The sequence below is a fragment of the Nelumbo nucifera genome, chromosome 8 (genome assembly GCF_055504915.1).
Source record: "Nelumbo nucifera cultivar China Antique chromosome 8, China Antique-T2T, whole genome shotgun sequence".
Classification (NCBI taxonomy): Eukaryota; Viridiplantae; Streptophyta; class Magnoliopsida; order Proteales; family Nelumbonaceae; genus Nelumbo; species Nelumbo nucifera.
Window position 1 is genome coordinate 26,264,936 of NC_142656.1, and position 15,496 is coordinate 26,280,431.

Consider the following 15,496-nt stretch of genomic DNA (forward strand, 5'->3'; position numbering starts at 1 on the left):
CAACCCATTAGCTTCCCTTTTAACCCAATTGAAAGTAGAGTTAAATCTCTTTGCAAGTTGTTCAATCTGTCTAAAAGTGAATCTTAGCTTCGAAGGTGCTGACTCAATTTGCTTTGCCCATGTTATAATCAGAAATGAGTCTCCTTCAATTTCCAGCTCTCTTGCCCCTAACTGTTCAGCAAGCTTCAGTCCTTGCCATAGAGCCTTTGATTCAGCTTGAATCGAGTCTGCAAACCCAATTGGTCTTGGCCAACACTACTCCATGATGGTCTCGAAAGACTCCCCCTACTCCTGCTCTTCCTGTGTTGCCAAATGAACTCCTATCGAAGTTTAGTGTCAGTTTATTTACCCCTGGTAGTTTACACTCCACTCTTATAGTTTTTCTATGTGGTTCTGAGAGTGCCACTTCTGTCCAATTTCTTAAGTAGTCATCCGTGGGAATACCTTTGAACAATTCCAATGTTTTGACCCAATGTACCGATCAGATTTTGATGGCTTCAATCACCTCTAAGGATATACTTTTTTCATTGCAAATCCTCTGATTTCTCTCTTCCCAAATAGACCAAACTACAGCAGTATGTACTGTCTTCTACATGCATCTTCCCCTTTTCTTTTGTTGCCTTAGGAAGGTTGGGTTGAAGAGACTCGCTATGTCTTGTGGGAGAATTCATCTGCATCCAAAAAGAGAACAGAAATAGTCCCACATATAAGAAACAAATGAGCAGGAGAGCAGTAAGTGAGAGAGGGTTTCACCACAAGCCTTGCAGAGAACACACACATGAGGAGAAAGGCACATGTTTGGCATTTTTTTTTTTCTGTAGCATGTCACAAGTGTTTACCTTCCCTAGAAACATCTCCCTGCAAAGAGCTTGTGCTTTAGGAGGAATTGGTTTACACCATATTTCTCTTAGGGGAAAGTTTACCTCCACACTAGCCGACTGGGCAAGTATGTTGAGGAAAGAACAGGAAAATAAACTATCTAAAGCTGGATGCCAAATTCTATTGTCACAGCTATTTTGGTCCAGGTAAACAACTTCCAACATTGACAAAAGGACAGGTAGAGAATCAAACTCATTATCTCTCAAACCCCTTCTAAACCCTAAATCCCAGTTTAACCCAGATTTTGAGGGTGTAGCTACCCTTGCTATAGGTTCAGCCATTAGGTTTGACAGAGCATAGAGATTAGGGAATTGCAAGCTAAGAGGTTGGTCTCCAAGCCAAAGGTCACATGATGGATTGTTTACCTGCACAACTCCCAAATTCTTTCTTATTTGATCTTTCTTCTACTCCCCACCCAAAGGATTTTTAGATCCATACCCATCTGCATTCAGTAAAAGAGCATTAATATTGCTAATAGGAATCTGAGCCCAGCAAACTGCAAGCCTGCAACAATATTCAGCCTACAGGGAATGGGGTTGAAGACAAAAAGCCTAATTTAACAAAGCTGATACCTAGTGGTTGGATGGAGGTGGAAAAGAAGCAAGAATGGATTTCATTGATTTCAGTCCTTGTATCCTTTCCATTATTGAGGTGTTAATGTCAACCAACCCAGCACTCTTGTATCCTTGCCATTAAGGTAATCCTCTTCTATCTCAGATTGGTTAACATTTGAAGCCAGCCTCTCTCCAAGAAACTTCTTTACCTGTAAATGACTTGACAGCACATTATCTTTTTTCTATGACATGGCTTCCAAGTCATGAGTCTTCTATTTACACCATCCATATCTACTTTCCCAGTCTCTTTCGGTTATGTTTCATCTAAGATGTATCAACACCATTTATTGTATTTGGATACCGAACTGAACGCTGTTTTTAAATTTTTGGAACAGCATTTTGGGAAGATGGAAGTTTCATTTGGATCTTTGTGAAAAGAGTATATTTCTCCATTAAATCTCTCTTAATATAAATAAATCATATTTTTTAGTCAGTTTCTGGCTTGTTCTTCATACTATTGTTATTTTCCCCTCTTTATATCCCTATGGAGTAGGTGTTTAAGATGCACCATTGCATCTTGCTCCTTCAGTACATCCTACTGTTGAAGACAACCTCTCAAAGTAATTTGGGCACCATTTTTTATTTTATTTTGTTTTGGTATTTTGCAGGTGCTCAATGTGTGGAAGAGATTCTGAAGCTTCATCAAAGATGGAAGACTTCTATGAGCTTGAGTTAAATATCAAGGATATGAAAAATTTGAATGAGAGTCTTGATGATTACCTAAGCGTGGAAGAGCTGAAGGGTGATAATCAATATTTTTGTGAGTCTTGTGGGGAGCGAGTTAATGCAACCCGTTGTATTAAACTGCGCACACTTCCTTATGTTCTTAATTTTCAGCTAAAGCGTTATGTTTTCCTTCCTAAGGTATTTAAGAGATTTATTTACATATTTGTTTTCCATTCTGTTGCCATTATCTTGAACCTTTTTTTTTGAGAAAAGTTTATCATTGAAGAGAAACTTGAAAAGATGCAGGGGAGAAGATCCCAAAAACTATACAGTGATAGATTGCTCATCCACAAAGAGAAACTTGGACATTTCCGAATGTCTCTTCTACCGATAACCGAGAAAACACCAAAGATGCCAAATTTCTAAGAAATTCATCTTCCTTTCTTTGTTGAACTTTAAAAATATTCTGAAATTGCTCTTCATTTTTTGATGGTTTACTGGTAACTGGTAACTTTCTTGATTATATGAAAGAATAAATTATGTACATGGTTACTGCCACTAGACAAAAGTTTTCGGATTTCATTCCAGTTCCTAATCCTTTCCAAGATAAGTGATCTCTATTTACTCCTTGTTTGGATAGTGCATCAGCTGAAGTGTTTGCTGATTTGTGTATCTGGGCATGATCCACCATCATTCCCCTTGTTAGCTTCCGTATCTCCTTGAATGTGCTTCTGTATGGCTCTTGGGATCATTCTCCCTTTCTGGTTTAGACGACCCAAATACCTGCCATCTTGGGAATATCCAGTCAACAGTCAACACTCAGGCATCTAAGAAAAAAGCACCAGATCTTTGAACTGATGGTGCAATAGACAAATAGATGATCAACGAATTTCATGGGAATGACTTCAAAATGTGCAACCCCAAGGTGAAATGCCCATTATCTTTTCTTACAAAATTTTACTTCGTAGGACACTTATTTACATGTACTGTCATTAACATGAAAGTTACCTTTCTGGGCACCTCGGCTTGGGATGCCACACAAGATTTATCTGTGAAGTAGTCATATTTTTCCCACCTACAACTTCTATCTATGCAACAGGCCTTTGGGTTAAAATTTTTGTAGTTTCAGCCACAACAAAAGTGTTTGCAAAACCTCCTTCAATGGACTAAAGAAGTCAAAAGTTTTCTCAATCTTTCTCCACACAGGACAGCCATATGTAGCGAGAACCATGCTAGGGTCCCATCTTCCTTCTTTCAGCCCAAATCTTGCTTCTATTGGAGACCACTAATCACTTCCCCTTTAGGTGTTGATCTGCTAATGCCATTTGTTTAAAATTGCTTTATTGAAATGCTTACGTTTTTGAGCCCCAAATCACCCTTCCAAGAAGCAAACTTTCTTTTAACACATTCAGCTATTGGGTCCCAAATTACTATGAGGTGAATTTGACTCCTAGGGACATTGACAATCCAAATATTTTGTAGGGAGATTAAACATAACAAGACTATTTTGATCAATGCCAATGATTTGCAATCCCCAGAGGGGTCTAGATATCAATGGGATTGTTATCTCAGAAATGAAGATTATGGGAGAAGATGGAGCTCTCTTATAAAAAAAAGAAGATGGAGCTCCCAGAAGATGGAGTTCAACAGAGCAAACCATCCCAATGGTAAGTGACTAAATTAAGCCGGAAGGGGAGGTTATCCTGAGGGTTTGTATATAGGCTAGAGATGGAGAAGAATCTACATCATGGCAAAGCTAATCATCTTCTTCCTAGAAGTGGACCTTGAAGAGGTGGATGAGAGGGTCCATTTTCTCAAATCTTGCCTGTCGAGAGACTATTGATGAGTGCTAATGAACCTAAAACGCTACTTTATATCAAGGGAGGCACTAGTTGGCCATGACAACATTCCAGAGTTAATGTGGATAAGAATTTTCAACCCGCCTTTGAATTGTTGGAGCAAAGAAGTATTTAGAAGCGTCAATGACTTTTCTGGAGGTTTCATTGAATTTAGTTCTGATGGAGGACAGACTGGGTTGATGGTGTGGGTAAGGATTAAGGTCCATTTGAGAGCTTTGCCCCTTAGATGATCAACATTGTAGCTGGCCAATCGATGTTTTTGGTGACCATTTGGTCATACATTAGATTGGAAGAGATTGCTAGAAGTGGAGATTCATTCAAGGGAAAAGCTTTAAGGAAGAGATTGCTAGAAAAAAAAGTCATAGCAACCTTTAGTAGAGGACTCTCCTGGAATGTTTGAAGCTTTGGACTTGGAGTTTTTGCAATTTTTTAGAAGTGTTTGAGAAAGAAAGAAAGGCATTGCCGTTTTTTTTGATGAATAAAGAAAGGCATTGCTGTTTGTCATATAGTAGAGGACTCTCATGGAAAAGGGCAAGAATGGGCACATAGTAGCGGAGTTGTTTGGGTTGGCCTGGGGTTTAAATGATAATGTGAGGAGCACTCTAAGGAGCATCAGGAAAGGAAAGACCTTTTATCTTTAGATAAATGGAGAACTTGAAGATTATAAACTGGAATATTAGAGGTTTGGGATTGGGTAGGAGAACTGCTACATGTGGCTTTCTAAAGAGGTGGAATCTAGAAACCCTGATGTTGTAGAAGATGAAGCTGTAGTCTTTTAATGCCAGATTAATTAGAAGAGTTTGAGGGCCTCAGCCAAACGATTATGTCTTTAATCCATCCATGAACACTAGAAGTGGAACGGTAATTATTTAGGTGTCACAGAAGTTCCATCCGATTGGCAAAAGAGGTAGGTATGTTCTCCATTTCAGTTCTTTTGAGAAGTCTCTTTGAGGACCTCTAGTTTTCAGTTAGGATGGTGATGGTCATAGACCAAATGATAATGCTTTAAGGGAGCAACTATGGATGGGGCTGGGCAGGGTAAGATTGACATGGAACTACCCTTGGTGCATTGGGAGTGGCTTTAATGTCACCGGATTTGTAAATTAGAGAAGTAGAAGGCATCGGATTACAACAGGCATGAGAAGTTTTGCCGACTTTGTTCAAAGGTGGGAAATGGTTGACCTTCCTCTGGACGAAGTGGGCTTTACCCATACAAATAATCAAGAATAATCAAGAGAGAGTTCAACTTTGGTAAGTTTGGATAGATTTTTCATCCTAGTTTACTAGGAGTACATGTGCCCTGGAGTCACTCAAGAGTCAATTCCTAGACCTTTGTTAGGTTATATACTCTTTTGATGTTGGATTGTGGAGGCATCAAAATAAAACCATCTCGTTTTTGGTTTGGGCACCCCTGGTTGGAGGTGGAGGGATTGGATGAATTAATAGGCTAGTGGTGAGACAAAAGAATGGATTGCCCATAGGATATAGGAGTAGATGAAGATGAAAAAGGGATGGGGGTGGAAGGGAGAGAGGAAAGATGGCAGTTAAAACATGAATTAGAAGAGAACTTGAGAAGGGAGGAGATGAGTTGGAGACAAAAATCAAGGTGCTGGTGGCTTAAGGAAGGAAGGGGATGGTAATATGAGGTTTTCCATGTTTTGGTGACTCTAGGTTGGAATGGAATGGATCAACTTTAACAAGTGGGGATGATATATACAAAGTCTTTATGGACCACTTTAAATTCGTCTATGATAGTTTGGGTAGAGCGAGAGGTAGTTTGCAAGTGTTGGAGTGCCAGGTTGGTAATAGGGTGTTGATGGATGAATTGGAGAAAAAGTTCGAGGTTCAAAAAGTGGAAGAAGCAATCTTCTCTATGGAGAGACCAAAAGGTTCAGGTCCAGATGGTTTCTTGATGGCTTTTTATCAAGACTGTTGGGATATTATAAGATTTGATCTTGAGGAGCTAATGCAAGTTGTGTGCTCTGTTCCAGTATGAGGGAAGCAATAGTCACTGCCTAGCTACTTATGAGATCTGGTACTCCTTTTTAAAGGCTTTTAATCTGAGCTGGTGTTGACCCAGAAGCCTGAGGATGCTTTTTTGGAGCTGGCAGTTAAAGGGCCTTAGCAAAAGGAGCAGGAAGCTAAAGAAATCTGTCCCATCTGCAATCATTTGGTTGGTTTGGAAGGAAAGAAATGATTGTATCTTCCACAACAAAGCTTGCTTTATTGAGATACTTAAGAGCAAGATAATAGGCACTCTTTGGTCATGGATAGCTGTCAATCCTATATTCAAGGACATTTCATTTACGGCTTTCTTTGACTTTGATGTTATTTTTGAACATACTTGATAGCTGTACCTACTTGGAGTACATTTGTATACAGCCATATTAGTATACAGATGTAATTATCTCATTTACATGAATCAATATACTTTACCTTTTCAGAAGATATCAAAAAAATATACTTTACCTTTTCTAAAAAAGAATATTAAAAAAGACCCGCCACAACTCGCAACTGTTGCCAACTCCTCTGTCCTTCCCACCTTCTCCATTGGAATGATAGAGCTCTTCTTAAGATTTTTCTTGAGGCCAAAACCACCTCAAACCACTGCAAAGCCCCATAAAGGTGTATTAACTGTGTTTGAGAGACCTCTAGGAGAAAGATATTATCATTGGCAAATCGAAGAAAGTTGACTTCTCTCTTTTTGGGGTTCCTTCTCGTATGGCTCTTTTTTTAAGGCTCTAACCTATCCTTTGACCCCTCTACAACACTTTCCAGTGAAAGAGATATGGTGTAAACCAATTCTACCTAGAATGGGAGCCTTCAATTGGGAGGTTTACCATGAGAAAATTAACACCTGTGACTTGCTATTAGAAAGGGAGACCTCAATCGTCTTTATCTCCTCATTGGCTTGTCCTTTGTAAGGCTAATGGAGAATCCTTCTTTCATTTACTAATATCTTGCCCACTTGCTACTGGTATTTGGGTTTGGCTTCTTGCTTTGGTTGCACGTGGATTTCTCCATCCAACTTGTCAAACCTATATGCTTCCACATTTTTTGTCTGTCTAAAGAAGAGAGGTATGACCATGTAGAGGTGTATAAGAGCTGCAGTAACTTAGATTCTTTGGGAGGAGAAAAATGCAAGAATTTTCCTTGAGAGGGAGCGAGGGAGGGGAGGGAGGGAGGTGGGTGGTTCTTCACCTCCGAAATTCAGATTGAACATGTCATGGATGCCACTGGATGAGGGATACATAAAACTGAATTTTGATGGCAGTAGTAGGGGGGTCCCAGGCCCTTCAGGTATTGGAGGCATATTCAGAAATGAGCCAGGTCATGTAGTGGCACTCTTCTTAGGTCTTTGGTATTGGGGATTGTTTGAAGGCTGAAGTAATGGCAGCTGTGGAAGGAATAGTCAAAGGAAAGGAAATGGTGTGCTCAAGCTGATTGTAGAAGGTGATTCCCAATTGGTGATCAAGTGGCTACAAAACAAGGGAGATGGCTTATGGATGTACTAAAATGAATTAAAGAAGATTAAATGGGTTTCTAGGGAAATGAATGTGAGATTTCTTTGTGTCTAAAGGACAGCTAACAGTATGGCTGTCGCTTTGGAAAAAACAAGGGGTTGAGAGAAATCAAATGTATTGTGCTCAATTGTAAATTTGTCTTTATGTGCTTGGACATAAGCTGTTTTATAAAAAAACAAGAGGTAACAGCTCGTGCCTCTTCATGGGTTTCCTGTATTGCCTTATATTCTGATTTAATAAATTATTTTCATTCATCAAAAAAAAAAAAAGCTGTTTTATCTCCATCTGTTTTGTAGTCTTTTTTCTTTATCTTTTTAATGAAAGTTACAGTTATTGATAAAAAAAAAAGAAAGAAAAAGAAAGTTGACTTTCTCTGCTCCCTACCTAAATTCCAAAGACTCTTCAACTACCTTGCTTTTGCTGGTTCACTTTTGGAGAGCTTCCATGACACAAGTAAAAGGGAGAGTGGAGAGAGGATCCCTCTATCGCATGCTTCTATGATTTTCAAATAAACCTTTTGGATCCCCATTCATAAGGAAGGGAACTTTGAAGTAGATAAATGAAGTTTCATCCAACAATGTCATTTCCAACTAAAGTTCATTTTACCCAACAAATAGTCCAGAAACTGCCAATACATGGTGATATGCTTTCGCTGAGTCCAACTTGCAGATAATACCCGCTTACCCAATCTAATTTTTGAATCAATAATTTCATTAGCCAAAAGCACCATCAAGAATCTGCTTCCTTGGGACAAAACCACCTTTTATATTGGATCCCAGATTTTGAGCAAATTAACAACTCAGATTTGGTGGAAAACTTGTGGGATTTTCTTAAGATTCGAGCTTGTAATGTGGATCCTTTTCATTTGGATTAATTGTACTGGTGTGTCACCTTGACACCCAATCAGATTGTACTCACTTTTTTTTAATAAAATTCTTCTACTCTTCAAAAACAAATATGAGAGACAGAAGCACTTTCCCCGAGCAAATTGGCAGCACTTGTTGCAAAAATTCTGTGAATCTCCCATAACACAATTTTTTTTGATCAATGAAGAAAAATTTTATTATGCATAAAAAAGAAGGAATCAAGGATTAAAATATCGATACGGTACGCCCGATATGGGGTGTATCATATCGGAATCGGACCTGACTGGCACAGGATACGTCACGACTGGATACATACTTTTCCTATTGTGCATATCCGTCCGATACGGTATTGTATCGACGCGTATCGTATAGTATCGAGCGATACAATCCAATACGCACCGACACAACAGCGTATCGTGCGTCCGCGTCCATGCCATCGTATAAACCATATCTCACTTAAAAAGGTTGAGGCTCGCGTGATTCGAACATAGAACTAACCTTACGAAACGAACCAAGAGCATGTCTCTTCAACCACCAAGCCACTTACAACTTTTTGATAAAAAAAGAAACACATTAATATTTATTACATTAACGTCTAGTAGTCTACATACAACCCAAATAAATAATATATATATCAACAATTCCAACTATAAATTAAAAGAATAATTTTTAAAATTTGTATTTTATGAACAATGGAATAAATAATTTATCAAATCTACATATATACCAAAGTTTGATTTTTAATTTCAAGAAATTTATACAAATAAAATTATTATTAGTAGAATAATTATTTTAATACTTAAAATTTATAAATTTGCACATTATATATATATATTCAATTTTTTATAAATTATTGATTAATATTTTAATTTGCATTAAATAATAATGTCTTTACTATTTAAAAAAATAAAAATATTATTTACAAAATATTTGAGAATATAACATAAATTGAATTGCTCAATTCCACTAATCTACATTTACATACAAATAAAATAATTTTGTATTTTAGAAATTTTATAAAATAAAATATTAATTATGGAATAATTATTTTAGTAATTAAAATTTATGAATTTTAATATGATATATATCTTTAAAATTTCAATAGATTTGGTATATTTTAAGTTAAGATTATATACTTTATAAATTATTAATTAATACTTTACTTTACATTTTATAATAACATATTTATTTTTTAGAAATGAAAATAACTTATTTATTTGAGAATTATTTTTTTTTGTTAATATTAAAAAATAAAATTAGTAAAATAGAAATATTGATATAGTAATTCAAATAGAATGGTTGCATATGTTTTGTGCATTGGATTTTAATAGAAAATAAAATAATAATGACTTTGGTAATGTATTAATTTCTAAGCATATATATATATATGTCTTAGATTCTTGATTGATGCACTATCAATAAAATTGCATAAGATCTATGCATCTCTCTATATTAGTTGTATTATATTTCTTCCTATATACCATTAAAATATAAAGCTCCTATGTATTTATATATTATTTATAATTTTTTTGATGTTAAACTTAATATTATTAATATATTTATGGAATTTCTGTGCATTTTCCTAGTGTATCCAAGCGTTTCTATATTTTTTGTCCGCATCCATGCGTTTGTGTATCTCCGTATTTGTATCCGTATCCAAGTTGTCTGATACGATACCCAATACCGATACTTTGATCCTTGGAAGGAATTACATCAAGGTGGAGAGATTACCACCACAAGAAACTTCAGATTTTCGCCAAAAAAATTTGTTGTCTTGTAGTCCCTTGTTTAGCCAATGTGTCTGCCATCCCATTTTGCTGTTCTTCCTTCCATAAGGCTAATTAGGTTTGAAATCCTTTGAATACCTCCCTTACTTTGGGAATCAGAATAGCAGAGTTTGCATTTAGGCTTCTCTTAGATGTGGTATTCAAGTGAGAGTGGAAAACCTTTAATCACATCCTTTTTGATAAAATCCATGGTGAGACCATCCTGCCTTGGTGCATTATCTCCTATTCTTCTTCTTCCTAACCACCTCTCACATTTCTTCCATTTTTCTAAACTTTTTCTAGCCATACTACATTGGCTGTCCACATGAAGAGTGATGTGTCATCGGACCTTGGAGGCGGAGCTAGCCGGCTTTCATTCAATTTCATAGCCTTGCCAAACTCTAAGCCATTATGTGTAACTTTTTGATGATTAATCAATTGCAACTTGTTTTTTTGGACAAAATCCTATAAAGACATTGCTTGTTTTCACTACAGGCACTGCAACAATTGGCAACAGATTATTGAAGACAGTGATTATGCTTTATAAAGTTGGTTTTTGTACATAAAGTATATACTTATACTATTGTACACATTTTGAAGGGAACTTCTCCCTTTTATAAGATAAAATCACACTTTTAAAAAAAAATCAATTACAACTTTTTTTTTTTCTATTACTTTTTCCCTTTTTGTGGCAGTAAATGAGACCCAAACACAAGATTTTATGGTTGCAGACTTGCAGTAAATTTCTTTCAATCAATTGAGCAATGGGTCCAAGTCCAATTTCTATATGCCACTTGACATCTTGACATGTATGGCTTTTAAAATTGTTATGGACATTTGACGGTTGGAGAGTGGAGGAAAACATTTGCTACAGAACAACAAAGGAAGGAAAAGAAAGGAGAAAACTCAGAAGGAGGTTGTAAATAATTAATTATATAAAGGATTTATAAAGGACATTATCCTGCTGCCAAGTACACTGGGTGTTACTATATGACCTTGTTATTGGCATTTTTTAAGGCTCATTATGGACCTCTCAACTTTTCAAAAAATATGGGGGGACCTCCCTGTTGTATCTCCTTTTTTGTTATTCCTGTTTGTATAAGGTCTTTGTCAATGCAGAATATCTTTATCCACCATCTATCCTTGTGATTATGGTCATCTTACATTTTCCAACTCTTTTTTTTTCTTAAAATGTAGACTACAACGAAGAAGAAAATAACTTCTCTATTCAGCTTTCCTAGAGAGCTTGATATGGGACGGCGGTTATCTGAGCCCTCTCTGTTGGAGCTGATATATGACCTGTCAGCTGTACTGATTCACAAGGGAAATGCTGTCAACAGTGGCCATTATGTTGCACACATAAAGGATGAGCATACTGGGCAGTGGTGGGAATTTGATGATGAGCATGTCTCCATGTTGGGTGATCACCCATTTGGGGAAGGATCCTCATCCTCCACTGCTAAACCTGTTTGGAATGAGCCACTTGTGCAGTCATCTTGCACTGGAGAAAAAGACTCCACGGTTAATGGAAATCTTATAAACACTGGTGATGTACAGATGTTTTCATCAGCTGATGCATATATGCTCATGTATAAGCGTAGAACCATTCAGAAGGTTGATAACATGCAACTCACAGGCTGTGGCTCCAGCAATATGGAAACACCTGAAAAGCTAGTTTATGAAAGTAATAATTATTGTCCTCCATTCCATCTTCTTGAAGAGATAAAAGAATTAAACGAATCATACGATGACACTTGCCAACAATACAAGTTGAAGAAAGAAAAGGAGGTGGAGAATATTACAGAACGGAGACAAGAAGTAAGATCAGTTCTTTCTGAAGTCCCTGTGCATCCACTTGAGGAGTCATACTTTTGGATCTCAACAGATTGGCTCCGTCAGTGGGCTGATAGCATTACTCCTCCGTAAGTATTGAGTTTGCTATTCTATTGCTTCTTTTTTGGACCATCTGAAGAATTTTTATGATTTTCTTAGCATGCACATTTATGTACTTCGTTGGTTGATGGACACTTCTACTTGTCAATGGTTATCTTTTCTTTTCTTTTTTGTTTCACTTCTTTTTAGAAATTTCAACTTTCATAAACATGGTATTTTTACAATCTGTCAAATAGCACAATCAAGTATCTTTCACAGACTTGTTTTCTGAACTTGAGTGAGAACCAAGTTGGTCTTTTTTACATCTTTTTGGAGGGAACTGAGACTTTCCAACCGTTTATCTGCATTTTCCTTTTCCTCACTGAGGGTGGCTTATGAAATACTGCAGTGCTTGGGTCATTGGGAAATTGACAGGATAATGGAGATTGGCTTCTTTAAATCACAAGTTTGTTAGTTTGCTTACAATGGGGATGCTGTCTCAATGATAGAAGGTGTTCCTCTGTGCTCTGTGTCATCATCATCATTGTCATCATCCAAGCCTCATCCCAACTATATGGGGTTGGCGACATGGATCCTTTTTCACCCTTCCGTTCTGTTTAATGCAATATCCATTGTTAAATTATTATGTCTTTAATAATTTCTTACTACTTTGATCCATGTCCTGTTTGGTCTATCCCTACCCCTTCTAGCCCTTGAACTTGCAACAACAGGTCACTTTTTATGAATGCTGTCAAAGGACCTATCCATGACTTTTTTTTTGATGAAGGACCTTCCCATGCCCTTTTTGATCACTTCTTTCTGTGTTCTCCATGTATTGGATGAAATCCTTAGGTTCTTCCTTTCCACAGTTCATTACTATTATGCATTGTGAGTTGCATTTCATGTCAGTATGTTATGGTCTCCATGTATGGTTTAAGCTTTAAGGGACATACTTCATAATCAGTTGCTCAGCAGTTTTCTTAGGAAATGAGACATTAGTAGGTTGCTGGCTGGGTTATTGAGTGTCTGGATAAGACCAATACATCATGGTTCTATAATTCATTGCCAGTACAGTTTTCATGGAAGGCAGAAGTTTGGTTTTGTTTTCACTATGATTGTCATCCAAAATTCCACTAATATGTACATGTGTTTATAGGGAATTGGTTTTATGGTCAGTTCATTTGCTAAGTTCCCTTGAGCAACATGGAAATCATCAACTGACAAATTTGGTTTTAAGAAAATGTTGCCTTGTTCTTTTCCCCACTCTTCATTCCTTGAAAATATTTTTGGCCTCAAAGACCTAGTCATATGTTAAAAATAGAGCCTCCTCTATAGAAACCTCTATGTTGAAGATTGAAAGCATGGACGACTATTATCAATTTGGAAAATGTGCAATACATGTTTGGGTATAGGGCTGATATGGAATGATTATCAGGCTGCAATTTCCTGTTTTCTTCTTCTGAATCTTCACCTTTTACTTTTAGACATCTCATTAGAAAGGCAAATACATTAACACATTATTTGAACTGCTCATTCAAATGGACTCCAAGATCTGCCAATAGTCAAGCTGATTCTCTGGCTAGGAATGGAATCACAAGATTAGATCTGGTTTGGGGAGCCTCAGACCTGGGGATGGGGTCTATAACATAAGGAAGTCAAGCATATAATGGGGCATAGCAATATGCCGTCTCTTGTGCTTTTTTTTTCCCTGATTTGGGATGGGCTTTTCATGTTATAATTAATAGAACTATCATGTCAATGGTAAAGAAGGACCGATATGGAATGTGACATTGAATGTTGGGTCAATCTAGTGGGTTCCATGTCAGATGAATGGTTTTTGTTGGCCACATCATCGTTTCCTATCACAGAAGTAAGTGAACTTGCTACTCATGTATCTATGGTGTTGTTGCCTGCTTATGTTATACTACCATCTTGTGCACTCAACATGGCACTGGTAGATTTCACTGGGAATATGTTGATTCTAGTAATATTTTGTGTCAGTATGCATGGAAATGGAAATATCATGAAAATATTAGGAAATATGTGTACATTTTAGATCATGCTCACTTTTAATAAGCTCAAAATAGTGATTTTGTACCTTGCTTCATAGCCATTCCCTACCTCTCATTCCTCCTCTCCCACATTTAGAGTAGTTGTAGACACAGTGTATGAAGTATTTGGTTGGGATTGAGACTAATATGCAAAAGCATGACTAGGAGAATTACTGACAGGAACATCAAACAAAACCTTAATGCCTCTAATTTCAGGGACTTCATTAGTGGATTGAGACGAAAGAGATGGATCTACAGAATCTGTTAGGACCGGCCCAGAAGCAGGCCCAGTTATGGAGAGCCAGGCCCAAGCCCAAGACACTTCGGACCCAGGTCAGCACACCCCATGACTCAGGCGAGCAACACCTCCTCTGAGATTTGTTTACACGCATCGTCCACGTCTAGAGATCTGAGCAGAGTTTGTTCGGTTGTTACAGGTCACGATTGGGTTGTTACAAGCTACTATCGACAGCTATAAATATCTGTAGCAATCAATTGAGTGGCATGAATGAAATAGTTATGAGTTTCTCTCGTTTCTCGTCTCTCGTCTCTCCTCTTCTCTTCTCTTCCTCTCTCTCTCTCTCGTCCATTTCAGGAGGGTGAGCTCCCTCGTACCAGCTCTTCTTCTGTAACACAACCAACAACCCTATCATTTGGTATCAGAGCCTAGCTTCCATGCTGACGGCTAGAACGGCGGCGGCTGAGGAGAGGATTGACCGGATCGAAGGGGAAGTGCGGCAGACCACCAACGAGTTGAGAGACATCAAGGAAACACTCTCAACATTGGTTGGTCAGTGTGAACGACTGTCAACGGCACCCAGAGCTTCAGAGGTCAAGGGATCCAGTAGTAGCCGCGGAAGCCGATGAGGTGGAGTCTTCCCTGTCAAGGCCGCCAAGATCGACATCCCTCTGTATTCAAGTGATGACTCTGTTCCCTGGATATACCGGGCTGAGAGGTATTTTGAATTTCATGAGACCCCTATTGAGCAAAGAGTTCCCATTGCTGCCATTCACATGGATGGCGAAGCAATTATGTGGTACCAGTGGTACCGGAAGATCCATCCCCAAACCACCTGGTTGGATCTCACTGAGGCTCTACGAGTGAGGTTCGGACCCTCTGGCTATTAGAACTTCAATGAGTCCCTCTCTAGAGTAAGGCAAACGGGAACGGTAAGGGAATACCAAAACGAGTTTGAGCGGTTGGCCACGAGAGTTCATGGTTGGTCGGAGGTTGCTCTAGTGGGTTGTTTCATAGGGTGATTGAGGGATGATATCAGAATTGAAGTAAATACCATGCAACCAACTACATTGGTTGCGGCTATTGGTATAGCCAAATTACAAGAAGAAAGGCTGGATCGGCTCAAGAAATTGGGAAGGTTTGCAGGGCCTCCAACGGGCC

The 15,496-nt window shown here is 37.9% G+C and overlaps 1 protein-coding gene across 7 annotated transcripts in view; it reads left to right on the plus strand.

The window, feature by feature from the left end:
- UBP26 (ubiquitin-specific protease 26) overlaps positions 1–15,496 on the plus strand; it is an 85,603-nt gene that overhangs the window by 6,689 nt on the left and 63,418 nt on the right. For all 7 annotated transcript variants that reach the window (XM_010270139.3, XM_019199116.2, XM_088892743.1 and 4 more), the window contains 2 exons: positions 2,102–2,357; positions 11,372–12,096. In XM_010270139.3, coding sequence (XP_010268441.1) covers positions 2,102–2,357; positions 11,372–12,096 — 981 coding nt within the window. The remainder of the gene's footprint in view (positions 1–2,101; positions 2,358–11,371; positions 12,097–15,496) is intronic.